This window comes from Benincasa hispida, chromosome 7, assembly GCF_009727055.1.
Source record: "Benincasa hispida cultivar B227 chromosome 7, ASM972705v1, whole genome shotgun sequence".
NCBI lineage: Eukaryota > Viridiplantae > Streptophyta > Magnoliopsida > Cucurbitales > Cucurbitaceae > Benincasa > Benincasa hispida.
In genome coordinates this window covers 26,226,914-26,247,665 of record NC_052355.1, presented here as the reverse complement: position 1 = coordinate 26,247,665, position 20,752 = coordinate 26,226,914, and the positions used below count along the sequence as shown (strand labels likewise).

At 33.9% G+C, this 20,752-nt stretch overlaps 3 protein-coding genes and 2 long non-coding RNA genes across 11 annotated transcripts; 4 read left to right on the top strand and 1 right to left on the bottom strand.

The window, feature by feature from the left end:
- The first annotated feature begins 223 nt into the window (after nucleotides 1-223).
- Nucleotides 224-3,204, top strand: LOC120080870 (vacuolar protein sorting-associated protein 60.1). The gene is made up of 7 exons (XM_039035532.1): nucleotides 224-515; nucleotides 639-790; nucleotides 1,297-1,390; nucleotides 1,992-2,063; nucleotides 2,140-2,251; nucleotides 2,338-2,498; nucleotides 2,886-3,204. The coding sequence occupies exons 1-7, from the start codon at nucleotides 447-449 to the stop codon at nucleotides 2,937-2,939; spliced, it is 714 nt and encodes a 237-aa protein (XP_038891460.1). The 5' UTR covers nucleotides 224-446; the 3' UTR covers nucleotides 2,940-3,204.
- Nucleotides 3,205-3,832: 628 nt separating this feature from the next.
- LOC120081447 (basic leucine zipper 2) lies at nucleotides 3,833-11,175 on the bottom strand. Of its 5 annotated transcripts, none has more exons than XM_039036324.1 (5): nucleotides 11,037-11,175; nucleotides 9,469-10,048; nucleotides 8,363-8,438; nucleotides 7,519-7,645; nucleotides 3,833-4,447 (listed from the first exon to the last, which is right to left on the bottom strand). In XM_039036324.1, exons 2-5 carry the CDS (start codon nucleotides 10,032-10,034, stop codon nucleotides 4,356-4,358), a joined length of 861 nt encoding a protein of 286 aa, XP_038892252.1. In that variant the 5' UTR covers nucleotides 10,035-10,048; nucleotides 11,037-11,175; the 3' UTR covers nucleotides 3,833-4,355. The 5 variants fall into 5 exon arrangements, 4 of the variants coding, with proteins under 4 accessions (XP_038892252.1, XP_038892253.1, XP_038892251.1 ...); XM_039036325.1 differs by having other exon boundaries at nucleotides 9,469-10,043; nucleotides 11,037-11,172; XR_005482819.1 differs by having other exon boundaries at nucleotides 7,089-7,645; nucleotides 9,469-11,071.
- On the top strand, nucleotides 7,645-9,880 carry LOC120081448. 2 transcript variants are annotated; one of them, XR_005482821.1, is made up of 3 exons: nucleotides 7,645-7,838; nucleotides 9,542-9,661; nucleotides 9,740-9,880. It is a non-coding gene; the product is annotated as an uncharacterized LOC120081448 (long non-coding RNA). The 2 variants fall into 2 exon arrangements; XR_005482820.1 differs by having other exon boundaries at nucleotides 9,539-9,661.
- LOC120081449 lies at nucleotides 9,898-11,334 on the top strand. The gene is made up of 2 exons (XR_005482822.1): nucleotides 9,898-10,035; nucleotides 11,068-11,334. It is a non-coding gene; the product is annotated as an uncharacterized LOC120081449 (long non-coding RNA).
- A 1,919-nt stretch (nucleotides 11,335-13,253) lies between these two features.
- On the top strand, nucleotides 13,254-16,027 carry LOC120081488 (dnaJ protein homolog). Of its 2 annotated transcripts, none has more exons than XM_039036423.1 (7): nucleotides 13,254-13,406; nucleotides 13,518-13,695; nucleotides 14,230-14,392; nucleotides 14,476-14,617; nucleotides 14,706-14,982; nucleotides 15,069-15,267; nucleotides 15,348-16,027. In XM_039036423.1, the coding sequence occupies exons 2-7, from the start codon at nucleotides 13,549-13,551 to the stop codon at nucleotides 15,659-15,661; spliced, it is 1,242 nt and encodes a 413-aa protein (XP_038892351.1). In that variant the 5' UTR covers nucleotides 13,254-13,406; nucleotides 13,518-13,548; the 3' UTR covers nucleotides 15,662-16,027. The 2 variants fall into 2 exon arrangements, with proteins under 2 accessions (XP_038892351.1, XP_038892352.1); XM_039036424.1 differs by having other exon boundaries at nucleotides 13,266-13,401.
- The last annotated feature ends 4,725 nt before the right edge of the window (nucleotides 16,028-20,752 follow it).

Here is a 20,752-nt window from a genome sequence, read left to right as displayed (position 1 = left end):
AATGAAAAATAAAAATTGACCGATTCTCAACGTGGTGATCTAGGGAACTTAAACAAGAATCGTGCAATCCAATTAGTAAGCAGGGGTAATACCGTAAATTTAATGTTTCCAGCCGAAAAATAATTATATGAAAAAATATTTTAAATGACAAAGGTGAAAATATTTATAAATAATAATCCACCCAATGGGATTGGCGTTGGTTTCTTACTAACATAGGATCAGGTGCAGGGGAATATTTTCTATTGGTCTTCTCCTTTCTTCTGTGAACGATCCAAGAAAAAGAGATGGCAAAGAGATTCTCATCGCGATCTTCCCACTGAAACCAAATTCTCTTTGTGAAGGGTTTTTCTTCCACATTTCGCCGTATTTTCTCGTCTCTGGAAGTTAATCGACGTCGAATTACTCCACTTTTGCGGCCGTGAAGGAATAGGAAGAAGAACAGAAAGATGAAGAGGGTTTTCGGTGTCAAGAAAGACAAAGAACCGCCTCCTTCTATTCAAGATGCCTCCGAAAGGGTAATCGTTACAATTTGTTACACTAGGGTTTTGATTTTCTGTTGGGACGAATTGATTGCTTCTCTTTCGTTGAATTCGTTTGTTTCAGTTGGGGTTGAGCGCTCTGTATTGTTTCTTTTTCAGATTAATAAAAGGGGCGAATCGGTTGATGATAAGATAAAGAAGCTTGATGTTGAACTCAGTAGATATAAGGAGCAGATCAAGAAAACGAGGCCTGGTCCAGTTCAAGAAGCTGTTAAAGCTCGAGCGATGAGGGTTTTAAAGCAAAAACGAATGTATGTTTCCCTCGTGCCACCGTCCCTTTTTGCTACTTTTCTTAAAATTCTTCTGTGCTACATGTGCATATGATTAACCTTCACATTCTTTCAATCAAAGAGTAGTTTGGCTTGGAGATCTGGCAGAAGCCTGTATGTTAAGGTGTTCGTGTTTCAAGGCACATATATTTACTTTAACCATTTCTCCTTGTTGGGGTTTTCTGTCTAACTTTGACCTTTAATCTTATGAGTATGAACTTCTGTTTTTCCCTGTGGTTGTACTTCTTTTACCTGTTTGTAGTTTACTGTTAGGTTCCCAGCAATCCTATCTCTTCTGTTTTCAGAAATCCTCGATTTTATTTAAATACTTTGCTGTTGAACTGATTAGAAGTCCGGAAACTCGTCTGACTAAGATTGGATCAGGATTATTTTGTTCTAAACTTATAATTTTTCACTGCTACGTATGATTCCTTTCTTGTTTACTATCAGAATGGTTATTGAGATATTACTTATGCTTCGATGAACAGGTATGAAGGACAACGTGACATGCTTTACAATCAGACATTTAACCTAGATCAAGTTGCATTTGCCTCGGAGGGCATTAAAGATGCTCAACAAACGGTAACATCTATGAATATTTTTGTGATCATTAGTTCTTTCATTTTCTCCCCCCCCCCCCCCCCCCCCCCCAACAAAAGAAGAAAAAAACAACAATAATAAAAATTGAGCCTTCCATGGCAGATTTGGGCTTAAAAGATTTAATTTTAGATCAAGGAAATCATAGGTTTGGAAAGGGGAAATAATTGGCTTACTTGTATGCTTAATAATTGTTTGACCAGATATCCCGCATTTAAGTTTGTGTTTATAACGGGGTCAAATGACTAAGAAATGTGGGTTGAGATAATTTCTATTAATGCCGCAGTTAATTCTTGCCAAAAATTTGTTTTCTTGGTAGCAAGTACAGAGTTCAGGGCAGTTCAGGTGGAGCTTTGTCTGTCTAATTGGAACCTGCTGCCTACCTCGTGAGAGAACGAGGTAGGGGACAAACATCTGTCATTAGGAAAGCATTTCTTGAAGTTCAATAAAACTCTATCTAGATTCTCTTATGGTTCTTCCTAATATCAGTTTAGCTTGGAATGTGGATTGATATCCTGGTTGCATTTATTTAATCAAAAAGGACAGTTGCCTATTTGTCAAGCTAATGTTGTTTTGTATTTTCCAGATGTCAGCCTTGAAATCTGCCAACAAGGAGTTGAAAGGAATGATGAAAACAGTGAGGATACAGGACATAGACGTCAGTAGCAATCAACTCTTGTTAGCATCCTTAGTTTTATTTTGGCATTTCTTGAGAGGTTTTGTGTTGCCTGCAGAACTTACAAGATGAAATGATGGATCTGATGGATGTGAGCAATGAAATCCAAGAGACTCTTGGTAGGAGCTATAATGTACCTGATGACATTGATGAGGATGAACTTTTGGGTGGTAAGATTATTGCATTTAAATGCTCGATTTCGATTAAATATGGCACCCTAGAAATCTTACACCTTTACTACTTTTTTGGATTATAGAGCTCGATGCCTTGGAAGCAGACATGGGATTTGAAACTGAAGCTGATGGGGTTCCATCTTATCTCCAGCCTGATAAAGAATCTGATTTTGAAGGAGAGCTCAACTTGCCTGCAGCTCCTACAGGACATGCAGCAGTTCCTGCTGGTAGAACCAATGCACAGGTAATGATCGTTGAAACACTGGATCCAACTTCTTGGAGTCAATAATCATGTACTTATTCGTTCAAGAGAACAATCATGAAATGAAATCTTGCTTAGATTTACAGGACACGTGCTAATGCAAATGCCATTTTTCTTTCTTCCTTGAGAAAATCATTGTGTAGCATACCATGAATTGCATCCATTAACATGAAGTTACATCTGTCTGTTGAAGAGAACATCAAGATCCTTACACTGTAGATTGTAGTACTATCCGAGCAAGTTTTCTTTCTTTTTCACTTGTTGGCTGCTCAAAATTGCCTAGTGTTGTCCATACTATTTTATTTCACCTTTTGCACGTTTGGCTCTTTTACATGCATCAAGTTTTTTTTTCCTAAATTTGATGCGCAGGCCGAGGATGAATTAGGTTTACCTGCTGTTCCTCGTGCATCCCTTCGAGGCTAAAAGTTGCACTTGTCGTCTCTGACCATCTTTTCTGGAAGCTGTGGAAGTGACCTTTGTATACATGTTGTGCAGAGCTTATATTTTATTCATATATAAATAGATTATCATTCATCTTTTGATTAATCACTCCATGTATTTGAAAAACTGCATTTGGAATTGTTCCTCCAGGCAGTCTGAAATCTTTGGCTCAAACTATATATAGGCACATTCTTGGTATCATTCTTTTCTCTCTTGACATTTCATAATTTATAATTTTTATAGTTTATATGCCAGATGAAACTATACTATATAGGTACATTCTTGTTTGATCTCATTTATGGTCAACTTTTCTTCAATAAACAATTATTATTATATAGCATGGTTTTGTTGAAATTCACTTGAATGTATATTTTGGAACAGGATTAACAGAGCCATGCATACATTTCGAATGATGAATAATAGTTTACCCTCAATTTTTCTAAGCTTAAATTGCAATTTAAATAATTTTAATAGAGATCGAATTTAAATGAGTTCAATTGTTAGTTTATCTCAAAAGATTGTTATTTGAAGTCATTAATACGACAGTTGTTTACAAGACCACTAAAATGTTTTAAAAACTTAAGCCATGTTTCTTGAAGAAAATATATTATAGGATCCATTTAAATACGTTTCAGAAAACTAGTTAATAATAAGCAATAAACATAGAATGAGCATTATCCATCGATCCAAGTAAAAATTCAGAAACAAACCATGTTAAACATTACATTTACAAAGGATCATTTGAAAGATGTTGGAATGTTATCATTTAAAAAACTTAATTTAGCCTTTTTCATTAGAGAAAAGAAAGAAGTTAAATATATTGAGGATTTGCATCATGGTTCGCTAACACGTCACCATATATCTACTCTTTCAAATTCCAAAAAGAAAAAGTATGCATGGATAAAATTTCTTTCAACAATGATGGCAGATTATTGTAGGTCCATATATTGTCTTTCTTTTTCAATCTTCCATTAATTTTTCCTGTGGCTGTTAGCCAGTGAATCCTGCCTTTCGATACCGAATCAAACTCCAATTTTCTGCAAAATCCAACTTCAAGAAACCCTTCTAACACCCAAAGCTACACCAATCCAAAAGGTTCATTTTCAAAGATGAGTAAAGATGGAAGCTTGCCCCTTTCAAGTAAAGATGAGTAAAGATGGAATCAAAGTTTTCTTCCCTTTTTTTTCTTTCATGAAGTCAGATCAGTAGAAACAAATTACAATTTCCGCTTCATTGGCAGAAAATAATTGCCAATGGCAGAAAAAGTGGCAGGAGGCTAACATATCAGTCCCATGTCATCATACCTTCAAGTTTGCTCCTGGATTCTATCGCTGATGGTTCGATGGCGGTCTGGTTCTCCCTCCTACTCCGCCGAATAACGTCTCGGAAGAAGAAGGCTCAAAATGACTTCTTCACTTCCTGTCTTTCTGGAAGTTTTGCTAAAAGAAGCTTCAATTTCTCCACTTCCTTTTTTAGTACCTGGTGTCTACCTGTAGCCAGGTGAGTTTCATTAAAGCAGTAAGCACCAGTATCTGATATTTCTAGGCATTCAGAACTGATATTTCATAGAAATAAATTTATTCCATCGACTAAATAATGAAAATTTTTCTCCCCATGATTATCAGTGAGAACATTATAGGAAAATGGGCAGAAACACTCAGATTCTCCCATTTTAGGGAATTTTAATTGTTAAACAGAGTGGAAATATCAGTAGCAAGTGAAGTCCTGTGAGCTTAATTTTAGTTCCTCACTCTTATTTATAGATATGAGAAAAATTTCTAAGCTACTATCATCGATCACCGTTTGTTAAAAAGAAAAAGGGGCCTCGTTTCAGTTTTTTGTAACCACACCTCAAGGACAAAGTGTGTTGGAGGGGTGGGATATGCTAATTGGGATATTATAAGGATATATTATAATAATTAGTTAGAGAGTTTGTTGGGCTGGTTGGTTATAAAGGAGGAGGGGAATGATGAGGGGTGACCATATTTGGTGAAATGCATTAGCACTTGAGAGTATTCTCAAGATTGTAATCTTGCTTTGAGGATCCGACTACTTCGAACACTTAGTTTATCTTGTAATTCTGTTATCTTTTATAGTTCAATATATTTGGGTTCCATCAAATTTGCCTTAATCTTGCTTTGATTACCTGTTAAACCCTGAAATAACGGATTATTGTAAAACCCATAGGGGGTATTTGGATGGGCTTGGCATGAGATGTTGAACCATGTTTACTCCTTGGGTTGTCAAGCTTAGTGTTTGTTGGGCAAAATCATGGATTTAAATAGTGTCCAAAACTACCCCTCCATTTTTCCAAACGCCCAGCACCTAATGCCTGCATCTCAATACAAGTTTCCTAATTCCAAACTTTCTAAACTTGGCCCACCAAGTAAAGTTTCCTATATCTAAACTTCTTGAATCCTCTCCATTTTAGCCTCAGGATTACCATTTCCATGCTTAAAGTGTCAAACTCGTGCCCCCCAACGCCACCGTAGAGGCACAATCACATAGTCCACACCTTCAAAAATTATATTATTTTTAGAACTTAAATCACTTCTAGGGAGAAACAATGCTTTAGCACATACACATGCTACTCTCCGCTCTAAGAAGGTATCTGCTGCATTGGATAACCACTGATTTATATTGATCTTACTTAAGTCTGTAGTGACGAGACAGTTTGCTTCACCCTCAGGCTTCAAATGTTTTTCAAATTGTTACTTTTAAAGCAATACCTTCTCCTCATTCCTCAAATACAAAAAAAAAAAAATGAGTTCAGCCATTATGTGTGAGCAAATAATACGAGTGTACTGGAACAACAAAATACATATGAAAATTCAAGTTTTTATTCTGATCTGTTTATTGTAATCTCAATAACCTTTTTGTCTCTTCAAAACAGAATCTTCTTGTACAGGAACATCTTTTAAAAAATAATAATAAATTAACAAGGTGCTTCAACAATCCAAAAGAGAAAGAAGCTCAGCATGATAAGACGATGGTCTTTGGGAAGTTTAGTCCTATTTTCATGTACTTTTTTTTTTTATGCGTCAGCTATCAAAGTTGATATTCCTTCTCCCCCAAGTAAAGTTGGTTTAGAAAGTTAGGTAATGGAAGAAGGTATAAATTCTTTCTTCGCCTTCAATTCATAGAAGCATCAACACGATAGAAAGCGTGCTGAAAAAGGTACCCCCATTTCCCCCTTTTCATACTCATTCTAGGGGTACAGATGGTGCAAACCACAATATGAGCACTGACCCACTTCTTTTCGATGTCCTTTCACTTGGTAATACCGGAAGATGTCGGGAGGTTTTGGAGGCAACTTTGTTCTTCCACTTTGGGTTGGGATCTCACTTTTTCAGTAGCTTGCTAAGCACCTTCTAGAAGTAAAGCCATGTTGCTAGAGTGCAATGTGTTCAAGGCAATTTCAAGAACAAAATATTTCTTTGTGGAGTGGGATTAATCTTTTGGGGATGGATATCTTAAAACCCAATCATCAGTCATTAAGAATCTAGAATTGAATTATCACCTTTATTCTCAAATTTGACCAGGTGAATTTTCTATTTCTCAATCCAACATCAGCAAATGGAACATCACTTGTCAGTTGATTGATGCGTCTCATGGTTCCAGTGATTGATTTGCTAGAAAAAAGATTGGAGGCCCAAGACCTTAGAAGTAGGGTCATAACAGCAGCTAATAAAAAAGATTCTTTCCTTTCACTCTTGTTCAAATTGAAGACTGCAATTAACTGGCAGGTGCCCGATTGTTAAAAGCTCCCTCAAACCACATAGCATGGTCCAGGGTTCCCTAAAGAAGTTAATCGCTTTGAGAATACTGATAGCATTCTTAAAGCAACCAGTAAACTAGGCTAAGGATCTATAAGAATAAAATGGAAAGTTGCTTCTAAGATGTAGGAACCTCACCCTGCTGCCTCTATATCTAACATCAAACGTACAGCTGTTTTTCTCAACCATGTACTTACTATGGACAGAATACTTCCAACCGTCCAATCAAAATTAGACAATATCTCAGGAACGAAGGACCAAAAAAAAAAAGCAAAGGAGTGGAGGGAGTATTAGAAAAACAAAGGGGAGGAGGAGTAGGAAGAATAGAGAGGCCATTTTTTAAAACTCGCCTTACCTTATCAATTTCTTCTTTACGAGATTCAATGCATTGAAAGGAATCTCTATTACTAAAGTAACAGATATTATGTCATTTCCTGGACCCTCTTGTAAGTCTCTTTAACTTTATGCTATGTGACAAACACTGAAATGGTACCCCATGCCATGCCTTGTAATTCTAGGCTGCAGGCTTTGGGAGGATAAAAGAAAATCCTCCTTGCCTTTTATATTCTGTTTACATCAACATGATATATGTTAATTGAGAGGTTCCCATGTATGGTACATGTCACGTTAGTAAAAGTATTTGTTATTGTGATCTAGTATCGAATGCATGCTGTTAAACGGTAGCAAATAAATTATACACACATGGAAACACTATTTTTTGACAATTGCTTGCTTGCAAGTTGCGAGTGAACAAAATGTGAGAAGAAAGGTGCAAATGAAGTTACCTTCTGAAGTCAATTTTTCTCGTCGAACTCTTGCAACCTGCTGCTTTAATTGGCTATTCTCCATTGATAAAGCCACCCGTTCCTGAAGCAGTGAGGCAACTCTAATTGCCAGCTGTGATTCTACTGTCTGCAGATGAGATGAAAGCTTTCAATTGTGAGTTATATTCTTCTCAAGAAACGTTATGAAGGTAAAAGAGAACAGCATCAGTATTTCTAAGGAAAATTTTGAAGGCGGCACTGATAAAGAAAGAACAACAAGCTCTCTTATCAAATGAAAATCCTGCAGCTATGAAGATGAAATGTGCGACATCAGCCATTTGGTACATGTGGCCCAAGCTTTCTTATTTATTTGTTATTTTTTGTAAGAAACAAAAACTTCCACTACCAAAAGAGGATGTACAGTAAGGGCAGATGAGATATACCCCACAACAAAGGGATTATAAAAAATTGACAAAAGTTTCCGCACACTATAATTACAAAAATCTTTGGAAGTTGAAAACCAAGAACAAGAAACAAATTTCTAACTAGGTCCCAAGTAATATCCCTAGTTAAAGTTTAGGAATTATCAAAACTATAGTATATGAGATTGTCTTATAGAGCGAAAAATACACTTCTCTAGGTGTTTCTGTAAGTAGCAGTTTTTGATGGAGGGGCATCTCTCTTCCCCGGCCTTTAGGTTCAAAAGGTCTAGGAAAAGCTTCTCACTTATATCTCCAGGTTTCTAATAAATAAAAAAAAATAGTGCAAAGATTGACCATAAATCTGAAAAGGATGAGATATGTGGATCATCAGTCCCACAAGGATTGATTATCATATGCTAGCCCAAATCTTCCAATGAGATTACCTGGAGAACATTAACCTTCCTCTCCAGTTCAGCAATGTACTGAAGCTTACGAACCCTTGACCGCTGCCCATTGTGCCTGCAATGAAATCATTAGACTCATGACCCATCACATTACCTTTTGGAAATAGAAACAGTGACATATAAGGATAGGCAATAATCAAGGTTATACTCATGGATATCAAAATCTATATTTCAAAAAAGTGGATATCAAGAATTAAACTCATGTCCTCATTCATATATACATTAATGAGAAATCACATCCTATTCCTCGTAGTGATCTCTCAATTCTTTTCAGCAAATCACTTCATAAGTAGGTGTTCCGGTATCTAGAAGTTTCCTGAGCAACAACTAATTCAGATTTAGATGAAAAAGGGAACATGTCCTTGTCCTTACTCTCTTCAAGACCTTATTCTACGTACTTCCGTTACTGAGGCAGAACGATAACTAATTTACAAATAAATAGCAAAACTCCTACCCAAAGAACCAACCGTTTTCCTATGTCGTTGAACATTAACTGAAACTGATTTCCACCATGGCCTGGGGGGTGTGGGGGAAGAAGAAGAAACGAAGAAAGATACAAGCCCAGATCATTGCAATAGAAAAGCTTCCTTGATTTATTCTTGAAAACAGAAAGCTCAAGAGTTAACTAAAAATAAAGAAGGGGCATCATTTCACCGTCTTAAATTGGTCAATGAATCTCATAACATATTTTAATTTGACAAACAAGCTATTGCAGAAAGAGAAAGAAGAGAACTGAAATTATTGTCATGCATGACAGGCAAAAAAGCAGGAATACTTGGGCCATGTTTCAGATATAAGAAACTAAGAAAAACAAGGCTCTTTTTTTTTTTTTTTTTTGACATGTTGCATGGAGCTTCACAACATATTTTATCTCCTACGTAATATAGTTACACTACATATCAATAACAGATGCAACATGTCAATGTTTCATCAAATATTAACGTTGTTATCATCAGTAACAGCAATATATTTGGAAAGGGATACTAGGGGGCAAATGCCAAAGACAATAATCAGGTTACATGATCAGCAAGAACAATTATGCGGCTATGCCAGAGAAATTTAGAATAAAAATTTTAGAATCTAACCGTTTTGCTGCATTTTCATCTGAGTTGACATCCCTAACTGATTCGCTAATGTTTCCATTTGAATTTGAAGAAGACTTCTCGGCAAGGGAACAAACATCTGCGTGCACTGGAGCAGCATGGTGAAGACGAACAAATTCTGATAATGCTGAAACCATACTGTAGTTTGAAAAGTCTGAACTGCATTTTCTCCTAGGTGAGTTAGGGCCATAAGTGCAAGATGGATCCCATTGTTCACAAGTTTCGTTGCTAACTGAATTCTCCACATCTTTAGCAATACACAGACTCCTCAACGAGTCTGCAAGACCATCCAGAAGGGTGACTGAGTCACTAGCTGAGCGTCGAAGCGGTTGTCCTATGGAATTTGGTTCACGATCGCTTAATAATTCACCGAGCCATACAGGCTCATCCTCCAACATGGAACTTGGTGAAGAATAATTATCATGATGCAGAGAGAATTCATTAACAGTAGGGGTTGGTGCAGTGGAACCATTAATTGGTCCAGCAATTGTTTTCTTTTGAATCGAGCAGCGAGGACGAGGAGGAAGGTGAGTTTGCCTTGCTGACATGGTGAGTTACTGGACTATATCACAAGTTTCCCATCAGCATCAGCCTCTTTCTTAGCTTTTAAAAGTGTAAATTTTTTGTTGGAAACGAAAAAGACAGTATGAAAAGGAAACATCTTCCTGGCAGAAAAATCTTTATTAATTTTTTTCACCGGCTTATAACAGCCGAAATCACGGGGGAAATCAAACAACAATTAAGTTTTAGTGTAGGACAAAGGCAGTTAGAAAAATAAACTTCACGACAAGAGAAGAAAATGACCCAAAACCTGCAGAAGAGATGTATCGAACATTTTCAATTGAAAACTTCATTCACCCTTCTCCAGAGCTAAAACACCAAAGAATTTCATTCTATTTTACAGGACTATTCAGACAATATAAACCCACAAAATAAAAGATTCAGAAAGATCACGAGGTCGTTTCTTAATACGATTAGAGAAAGGGGGGAAACAGCCCTAAAATTTGCAGCCAAAGGACAGGGAACAATGTAAAAGATGTCAAATCCTCCCATCTTTTCGTTTTTTTGTTGATGTTAGAGCCCAATAAACTCTCGAAATAGTGTTTTTCTTTCACTTTCTCGCATTTTCTCAGCCACCAAACATCATTACCTCTAAAATTTACTCTAAATTTAGAACCCCACGAGTTGAAAAGCCACAAGGTCTGCATTCACCAATGCAACTAAGAAAAACAAGCTGCATTAAGTATTTTCAAAGCCCATAAGAGAAATCACAATCCAACAGTAAAACCGCACTGAAAAACGATCCACACTGTAGAAAAAGATAGAAAGTGAAATCGAAAATAAACAGCTAAAAAGACAGAAACCCCAGAGAAAATTAAAAAATAAAATAAAAACACGGTGAACCCAAAAGTCCTTGGCAAGCATTTTCAAGTGGGTAACCAACAAGAAAACGAGGGGGGTTTGAATTTCTCGAAGAATTTGAAAGAACCATGAAGTTTTAATTTGTGTTTTGGCATTTTCTTCCATTTGGGTCGGTTCGGTCGCCTTACCTTGCCTTTTTTGCTGCTGTAATTTGTTCAGAGGGAAAAAGAAGAAGAAGACGCCATTGGCTTCGAAATTCGGTGCTCGATGAGAAGAAGAAGAAGAAGAAGCAGCAGCAGAAATTTCAGATTCCCTCTCTTCCCTTCGAAGCTCAATGGTTCTGTTGAAAAAGCACTCGCTCCAAAAGCACTGCTAAACTCGCGCTTTTGCGCCCACTCCTATATTCACTGAACACCGTACGGACATTGTAGAATCATATTTGCTTCAAAATTAAAATATACCTTATTCATTCTTCAAAAAAAAAAACTACTTTTTATTTAAGAATAAATAAAATACACCTTTTATTCAAAAAAATAACTAAATAAAAATATACCTGTTATTAAAAATAAATGAAATAAAATATACTTTTTATAGTTCATTGAAATTTAAGTTTTTGAACTTTTGAAACGTCGTGTTAAGTTAACATTTTCATGACCTACATTCTTATTATATTATACAAAGTTCATTATTCATTGGATATGAAAAATAATCAACAAAATGCCAATAATATAAACAAGTAATTATTTTAAAGTATTAAATATTAGATTATTTATTACTTCTCTAAAAATGTATATTTATTTAGTGACTTTATTATTTTTTTTATTAATTTTTTTTCCTATTTAATCCAATATTGACCCATTCATTTGAAAACTTATTGTAACAAATTGAATATTGTATGTTTACTCTTCACTATTATAAGTTAGTGATAATTCTAAACAGTGAAACGGTTAATCAGATTATATGAGTTTTTACTGAATAAACCAAAGCTTCTCGTCAATAATTTACTCGAAAAATGGAAACATTTATGAATGAGTTTGATGATTGGACAGCCAAGTTAATATCGATAACTTATATATTATACTTCTTTTTCAAATTAATTAACAACTTAAAAATATAAAATTAATATACTTAAAGCTACACTTGTAAAAAAGAAAACCCATATAAGTCATAATAATATTTATTTTACTTTTTATTATTGAAAATGGCATACATGCTCTTCAAACCATTTACCTTGACAGAGGTTAAAATGCAAAAATGGGTTTAGCCGAAGAATAATTGGCAAAACATTTATATATATATATATATAATAATGGGTATACAATTGTTTTTTTAGGTCAAAGGGTCCGACCATTAATTCATATAATTAATGGACTAAACAAAATATTAAAATAAATCACCTTATTGCATATACTTTAACCATAACGATTTTTTTTTTGTTTTTGTCATAATCATCATGACTCAATTGAGATAATATCTATATTATCAAATTTAAAATCGGAAGTTTGATCATTGATATATACACTCCCGACCAACAATTTTGTCCCTGTGAAACAATTTAATATTGATTTGTTTATCCATAAACAAGCCACCAACTTTTGACCATAGTTTAAAAGTCTGGGTTTGAATTTTTCACTCCCAAATTGACATATTAAAAAATGGGATAAAAATATTTTTTTGGTTCATATATTTTAGGTATAGTTCATACTTGGTCAATAGGTTTTAAAATGCTACATTCTTATTCTTAGGTATTATCCATAGGTTTTAAAAATTTATAATTCTATCATTGAGTTTTGTTTTGTTTTGATTTATATGTTTCAAGATTTACACTCTTAACTTCAATTTTTCACTAATTACTCATTTATTCATATTTAGTGGTAATATCTATTAATTAGTTTAAAAAATTAAATGAACTGTAATTAAATAAGTTCCTCGTTTTTCTTTATCTCTCTTAAAATTAAATTACAAGTTTCATTTTATAATTATTTTAAATGAATTAGTAGACATCATTAAAAACTAAAAGTGACTATTTAATGGAAAAATAAAGATTAGAAGTGTACATCTTAAAATCTATTAATCAAATTGGAATAAAGTTCAAATTTCAAAGATAAAAATGTAACATTTTACCACATATAAATTAAAATGAAACTAAATTTAATACTTAGGAATAGTATTTTGAAATTAAAAAAAAATCAAATAAAACTTAAATCCAAAACGAAAAAAAAGGGTATTTTTCCAAAAGGATAAAAAAAACTTACGAATTGGAACTTATAAAAAGAACCAAAACCTTAAAAATAAGAAAAACAAGAAAATTCTAGATCCTTCCTCAGCATATGTGGGTTTGGCCGCCTTAGTGTGAAAATGTCAAGATTACCCCTAAGCCTCAGCTGACCACATCTTTTAAAGGAACAATCCTGACCGTCGAATTATTTCTTTATAGTTTGAGATCTGAAACTCTTCAATCCCTCTCTCTACCTCGCCGTCTCGAGCGACCCTTTTGGTTTCTCTGCCCTCAGGTCACCGATCTTTCACTTCAAGATCGCCCTTTTCGTTCTTGTAAGGTTCGTGTTTTCCCTCTTCTCGATTCATCGGTTTTCGAGTTGTTTGTTTTTCCCTCTTGATTTTGATTTCGAGATCTTGATTTTTGATTCTGGGTTAAATTGCTTTATTAGGGTTTGTTGAGATCCGATCGGTGAGGCAAAAATGTTTGGAAGGCCCAAGAAGAGCGATAACACCAAATACTATGAGATTCTCGGAGTCTCGAAGAATGCGTCGCAAGACGATCTAAAGAAGGCTTATAGAAAGGCCGCTATCAAGAACCATCCCGATAAGGGTGGTGACCCCGAAAAAGTGAGCTCTTTCTCCCTCTGTTGGTAATTTTGAATCGTTGATTTGGGTATTTTCTAACGTATTTTCCTGATGATAACTGACGGCGGATCATTATGTTTAGATCGACTGGTTAGTTTTGTAAATTGTGATGCTCTGCTGATGGTCTTGGGTCTTAATTAAAAAAGTTGATAACGCTTGTATTTTAATGAAGGGATTGTTTGCTAGGGTTGCAATAATTTTTAGAGGAATTGATGCTTTTCTTACGTAGGGTGTGAAATTCGAACGTCGGTTGTTTGCGTGTGTACTTGTGTAGTGAATAATATGTATTTCTTGAAGTGTAATGTGCAATTAGAAAACTTTATTGATCGCACGATTTCGACTCAAAGCTAGATTAATTGTATGTCAGTCGTTCTCCGTTCACTTGGGTACTTCAATTTGATGTTGGTTTATGTTCTGATTGTTTTTTTTCTTGACAAATATATTCCTAACCATCTGACGTGATCATCAAAAGAGAAAAATATTAACCTTTTTGAAAAATTTCCTTTTGCGATACAGTTCAAGGAGTTAGCACAAGCCTATGAGGTGTTGAGTGATCCAGAGAAACGTGAGATATATGACCAATATGGCGAGGATGCTCTCAAGGAAGGAATGGGGGGTGGCGGTGGCCATGATCCATTTGATATATTCCAGTCTTTCTTTGGTGGAAGCCCGTTTGGTGGTAATATTATTTGCTGTGATGTTCAATTATTTAATGTGAGGTTTACTATAAGCAATTGAAATCGATTTTGAGATTTTGTTCAGGTGGTGGAAGCAGCAGAGGCCGAAGGCAAAGAAGGGGAGAGGATGTTATCCATCCCCTCAAGGTCTCCTTGGAAGATCTCTACAATGGTACTTCAAAGAAGCTCTCTCTTTCACGCAACGTAATTTGCTCAAAGTGCAAGGGGTGAGTAACTATGATGGTTATGCTTTTTCCCTTCGTTAATTGTCCTTGACTTCAAGAACTCACGTGGATTTTGCTATAAAAATTACAGTAAGGGCTCTAAATCTGGTGCTTCGATGAAATGTCCTGGCTGTCAAGGATCTGGTATGAAAGTTTCCATCAGACACCTTGGCCCCTCTATGATACAACAAATGCAGCATCCTTGTAATGAATGCAAAGGAACTGGTGAGACCATCAATGATAAAGATCGTTGCTCACAGTGCAAGGGTGAAAAGGTTGTTCAGGAGAAGAAAGTTTTGGAAGTAATTGTGGAGAAGGGTATGCAAAATGGACAAAAGATTACATTCCCTGGTGAAGCAGATGAAGCGGTAAGATTGCATTCTTCTTGGAGATAACTTATTTGTAACTTTAAAACACGTGATATGATTGGTTTTCATTTTACTTATTTGTTCAGCCCGACACTGTAACTGGAGATATCGTTTTTGTCCTACAACAAAAAGAGCACCCGAAGTTTAAGAGAAAGGGTGATGATCTCTTCGTGGAGCATACCTTGTCGCTTGTCGAGTCTCTTTGTGGTTTCCAATTTATTCTGACACATTTGGATGGCCGACAGCTACTCATCAAATCGCTTCCTGGCGAAGTAGTAAAGCCTGGTATGCAACCGTTTGTGATTTATTATATCTACTTATGTTGGTGCATTTGCTCACAGTTTTCCATTCTCAATTGCGCACAGACCAATTCAAGGCCATCAATGATGAGGGTATGCCAATGTACCAGAGGCCATTCATGAAGGGTAAACTTTACATCCACTTCAGTGTCGAGTTCCCAGACTCCTTGAACCCTGAACAGTGCAAGGCGCTGGAGGGCGTGCTGCCCCCCAGGACTTCAGTGCAGCTCTCGGATATGGAGTTGGATGAATGTGAAGAGACCACTCTCCATGATGTCAACATCGAAGAGGAGATGCGCAGGAAGCAAGTACAAGAGGCATACGATGAAGATGACGATATGCATGGAGGAGCGCAGAGAGTTCAGTGTGCTCAACAATGATTTTGAATTGGGGGGAGGGAGCTACAGCAATAACATTGATGATTTCGAGATGAAAATTTTCGGAGAACCCCAAATGGAGGAAATGGATCTAGCCAGCAGCACCACCAGGCAGCAGTCATATCCAAATTTTCTCAATAATAGATGAATTTTATTTTAATTCAGTTGGTAGGATTACGAAGTTTCTGGATTTATGTTTTTTGTTTTTCTTATGTGCCTTTTTTTTTTCTAGCTTACCAAGAATTCAAAGATTATGTATTGATTGGAGTTGCAGATAAATAGGATTGGATTGGAAAACAAAAAGTATCTTTGGTTCTTTTCTCTGAACTGTGGTTCCAAGCAAAAAACACCCGACATTTTTTCTTGTTCTCTTAGTTTTCCAACCCTTGCTTGTTAACAGCTATTCTTTTGTGCCTTAGGAAACTGTGATAAGCTATGATAATTCTGAAAGGTGTGCGTTTCGGGACGAAGACTATCTTTAAATTATAATGTCTACCTCTTGCTATTTACTATATTTCTTCTCAAACACATAATAGGATGTCTACTTCTTACTTTGATACTATTTTGTATTATTTCATCTTTGTTAAAGTAATTACTATTTCCTTCTCAAAATTAAAACTTCAAATACATAATCTATATTTTAACCATAATAATTTCAAACATCTTCGAAGTCTCTTGTTCAATCCTATATTTACATATTTGAGATTGATATTTCATATATGTATACATATATACTTACATATTTGAGGTTGATATTTCATACATACACACACATGTATACATATATATATGTGTTTAACAGGATTCTGGTTTGTAACATTTTGATTTTCTTTAGTTTTTAGTTTTTACATATTTGAGATTGATATATATGAAATTTGAAAAAAAAAATGAAAGAAATGAGATATTTGAAATTAAAAGAGAGTAAGAAGAGATACAAAATCAAAGAGAAAGATAGCTATTCGGTTTTTCAACAACTTTTTCAAAATTATCGATAGATAGAGTGAGGATCGTGTCGGTTTGTTCGAGACATATAGAGTCCTATTTTGAATGGTTAGATTGTTGAATTAACCCGAACAATCTAGACTATCCAACCCAAAATGTAATGGTCGGGTTGAGTTAGTTTTGTTTTTGGGTTGGGTTGGGTTGAATTTTTCTATTTTTATTGGGTTGGATTGGGTTGTGGGTTGGCTAAAAAAAATTTGATTTCTTTGTATCGATTCCTCTTTATTTAAAGTTTGATTTTTTTTGTATTGATTAATTCTTTAATTTTTAATATTTCTCTTTTAAAATTGTTATGATATTTGTCTTTGTTTAAAATTTACAATAAATATTATAGATATTTGGTATTTAAAAAATATTTTTATTTAATTGATTTTACATACCAAATGAGTGTTTAGATCTTAATTTTATGAGATCTTAGTTATTAGTCATGTATTTTATAGTATATATATATATATATTATATATATATATTATATATATATATTATATATATATATATATAATTTTCATTAAAAATAATAATAAAAAAGTTATAACCCGACAACCCAACCCAATCCGAATTTTAGAGGTTGGGTTGGGTTAGAAACTTTATTTGGGTCATTTGGATTGTCAATCAAACCAACCCATATTTTCGGGTTGGTCCAAAAAATACCCTCAATCCAACCCAACTCAACCTATCTACACCCCTAGTTCTGACTAGAATCCGTAAAATTGAAAATTTCCTTCTCTCTAACTATTGCAAACCTTCCTCATGCAAGGCTTCCACTACCAGTCGCTAGCTTAAATAATTTGCGTCATCCGATAGTAATGCTTGTTGCCTGTCTATGGTTGCCATCATTGTCACTGCCGTTAGCGTCATTGCCGTGGAAATAATATTCTGGGTAAGTTATTTGGTGTTTTATGGGTTTCTTGGAAGATTTTGAGTGCACATCAATTTTTTGTTTAAGTTTTGGATTACCATAGTGTTTTTTATGTTGAAATTGAGTTTTACAGACTTTTAAGGTACTTTCCAACAAGATTAAGACTGTTCGGCGATTTTTTATGGAAGGTTTGGGGTTTTTGTTGAGAATTTTTAGATACCCATCAAGTGTTGGCTTAACTTTTTGTTTTAATTGTGATTTTTTTAAAGGTTGGATTAGAAGATCCAAAGTTGATATCCATTAGAGCTAAATATTGATTTTGGTGATATCGTTGTTGAATCGTGTTGATTTTGAAGCTTTGAAGTGGTTTTCGATCAAATCACGTGTTGGGTAAGTTGTTTGGAAACATTCGGGTTTAGTTGTCATTGGAATTGTTCCTTAAACGTTAGATTTAATTTCGGTTTATGTTTTTGGATTTATTGATTCAAGGTTTTTTTAAAGTTAAATTACTAGCTATTTGGACTTAATTCCAATGTAAGTGGTTTAGTATTGGTTCGCCCTCAGACCAGGCACCCTAACTAAGTTGATGTTAAGATTGTGTATACATATGAAAGCATGATATTATTGCGATGGAATGATTTGCTTTGTTTGCTAATGGATGGGCTGTTGAGGGTGTTCTAGAAACCTATGAATTATGCTACTAAGATCATGATAACATGTTTATGGTTTGATATCAAATTTAGATGTTGTATGTTGCATGTTGGACTGATGGTGACTGTTAGCACTCTTATCGAATAGTGTACATTTTATGTTTGTGAACTCTTAGGTTCACCATTTTATGACTGATTTGGTATCCCTAAGAGATTGCCACTATTGCTATGATCTGTGTTCCTTCGGGTTCACTAGATTGCCACGATATGTGTTCCTTCGGGTTCACTAGTTTGTCATGATATATGTTCTTTCGGGTTCAATAGACTGTCATGATATGTGTTCCTTCGGGTTCACTAGACTGCCATGATTTGTGTTCCTTTGGGTTCTCACTCGTGCTCCTTTGGGACCACTAGATTGTCATGATTTGTGTTCCCACGGGATCACCATGACTGCCATGTTACAAAATTTATAACAATGCCCAAATAGGAAGACTAACAAATTTACCTAGTGGGTCCAATAGTGGGTCACTTACTCACCCTTTCTTATGATATGTTTTTTCAGATAAGGGCAAAGACGGACTGGTGAATGGCAATAAGAATCCGTAATCGTGCCATTGAGACCAAACATAAGCTTCCACTCATGTTTTCATGTTTTTCATGTTTGAAACAAGTCTTGGTATTTGAAATTCTAGAACCTTTTATGTTAAACTTTCAAGTTCTTCAATGTATTATAGTTTTAAATTTATGGTTTTAGGGAGACTCCGAACAAAAGTTTTATTCATTTTGTTTAGTTATTGATTTGATAAGATGATATGAAGTGTTATTCTTGTTTTAAAAGAATTTTACTTCAAAAGGTCAAAAGTTTGGAATGTAGATGTATAATTATGAAGTAACGCCCCATGTTATAGATCATGAAAAGTCGGGTCGTTACAGATTGGGTCTCATTTGATAATCAGTTAACCTCATTTTGTGATCATCTTGTTTTTGTTTTTAAAGTTTAAATCTGTAGACACTATTTCTACTTCTAAATTTTTTTATTTGTTATTAATTTTTATTAATGATTTAAAAATCAAGTCAAGTTTTAACAATAAAAAAAATAGTTTTTTTTTTTTTTTTTTTTTTTTTGGATTATTACCACTAAAGCTTGGCCTAGTATTTTCATCATATTGAGACGGAAGTTCAATTTTATTAACATGGAAACGTCTTCGATGTTGATAAATTATGTGGAAACATTTTAAAATTAGAAAAATATATTTAAATCAATAGATTAACATTTTTATGCTGATTACAAAAATAGTTTTGTGTGAAAAGCTTCAGAATAAATAATTGAAAAGGAAAGAGTCATTTGAAAAAAAATTTAACTGCTTTTTTTGTGTTTGATAAGATTTAAAAATCTGTTAAATTCATTTTTTAAAAATGCGTTTCTAACTTTTAATATCCTCCTAAAATTAGGTATAATTTTTAATTAATATTTATTTTTTCAATTTTATATTTTAATTAGAAGGTTTATCTTATATATTTATCTATTTCTCACCTAATCAAATTTTTTCTATTTTTTATGAGTTTATATATTTTGTTATTTTTTTAAAAATAAAATTATTTTTTCTAATATTTAAAAATTAATATATAATATACCAAATTTATCATACTAAACAATTATTTAAAATATTTAAATTATAATTTTTTTTTAAAAAAAATTATTATAACTCTATTTTAATTATTATATCTAAAATAAGATATTTTTTTTATATTTATCTACCAAACACTCTAACCTACATTTTCAAGTCTACGGATAAATTTATCTAACATTATTTTATTTCTTTTCACAGTTGATTTTTTAAAAAGTTAATTCCACATGGAGTCTGAGTAAGAAAAATGTAAGAATAAGACAACATAATTTTCTTTTCTTATTAAAATCGAGAAGACGTATAGGACTTTCGACTTTTTAAGATAAAAATGAAAAATTATACCTTTATTTTTTGAATAAACAAAATAATTTCTTAAAAATTTTTGTTTACACAATTAATTTGCAAGTTATTTTGAACTTGAGGAGTACAACGAGAACACATATATCAATAAAATATAATATTAAAAAAATATAATAAAATAAATAAATAAAACAACAAAATATGAATTTCTTCACTTTCTCCAATATTTTTGGATTGATCAGCAATATGTGCGTCTTCGAAATCCACCAAATGCCACTATTAATAAGCAATTTAGCAAGTAGGAGGTGGATTACATTGACACTAATAGTATGTAATATTGAGACACATGGACAACACATGGGAAAATTGATAAGTGACACACAACCAATTTACACTAATAATGAACATCTACATTACACCTAATTGAACGTATTTATAATACAAGTAACAATTTCATCTAATAAAAGAGTACAATGACTTGAAAATTTGTCCCTATTTCGATATTTAGTTTGGCATGAGCTATCTCTTGTGATCGGAGGTATATTTTTTACTACATTTTTGTTGTATGTATAAAATTAAATTTTTATCGACATTTTTATATATCTATGATTTGATATCGAAAAAATCGAATAGACATTTCCACTCTATCATATAA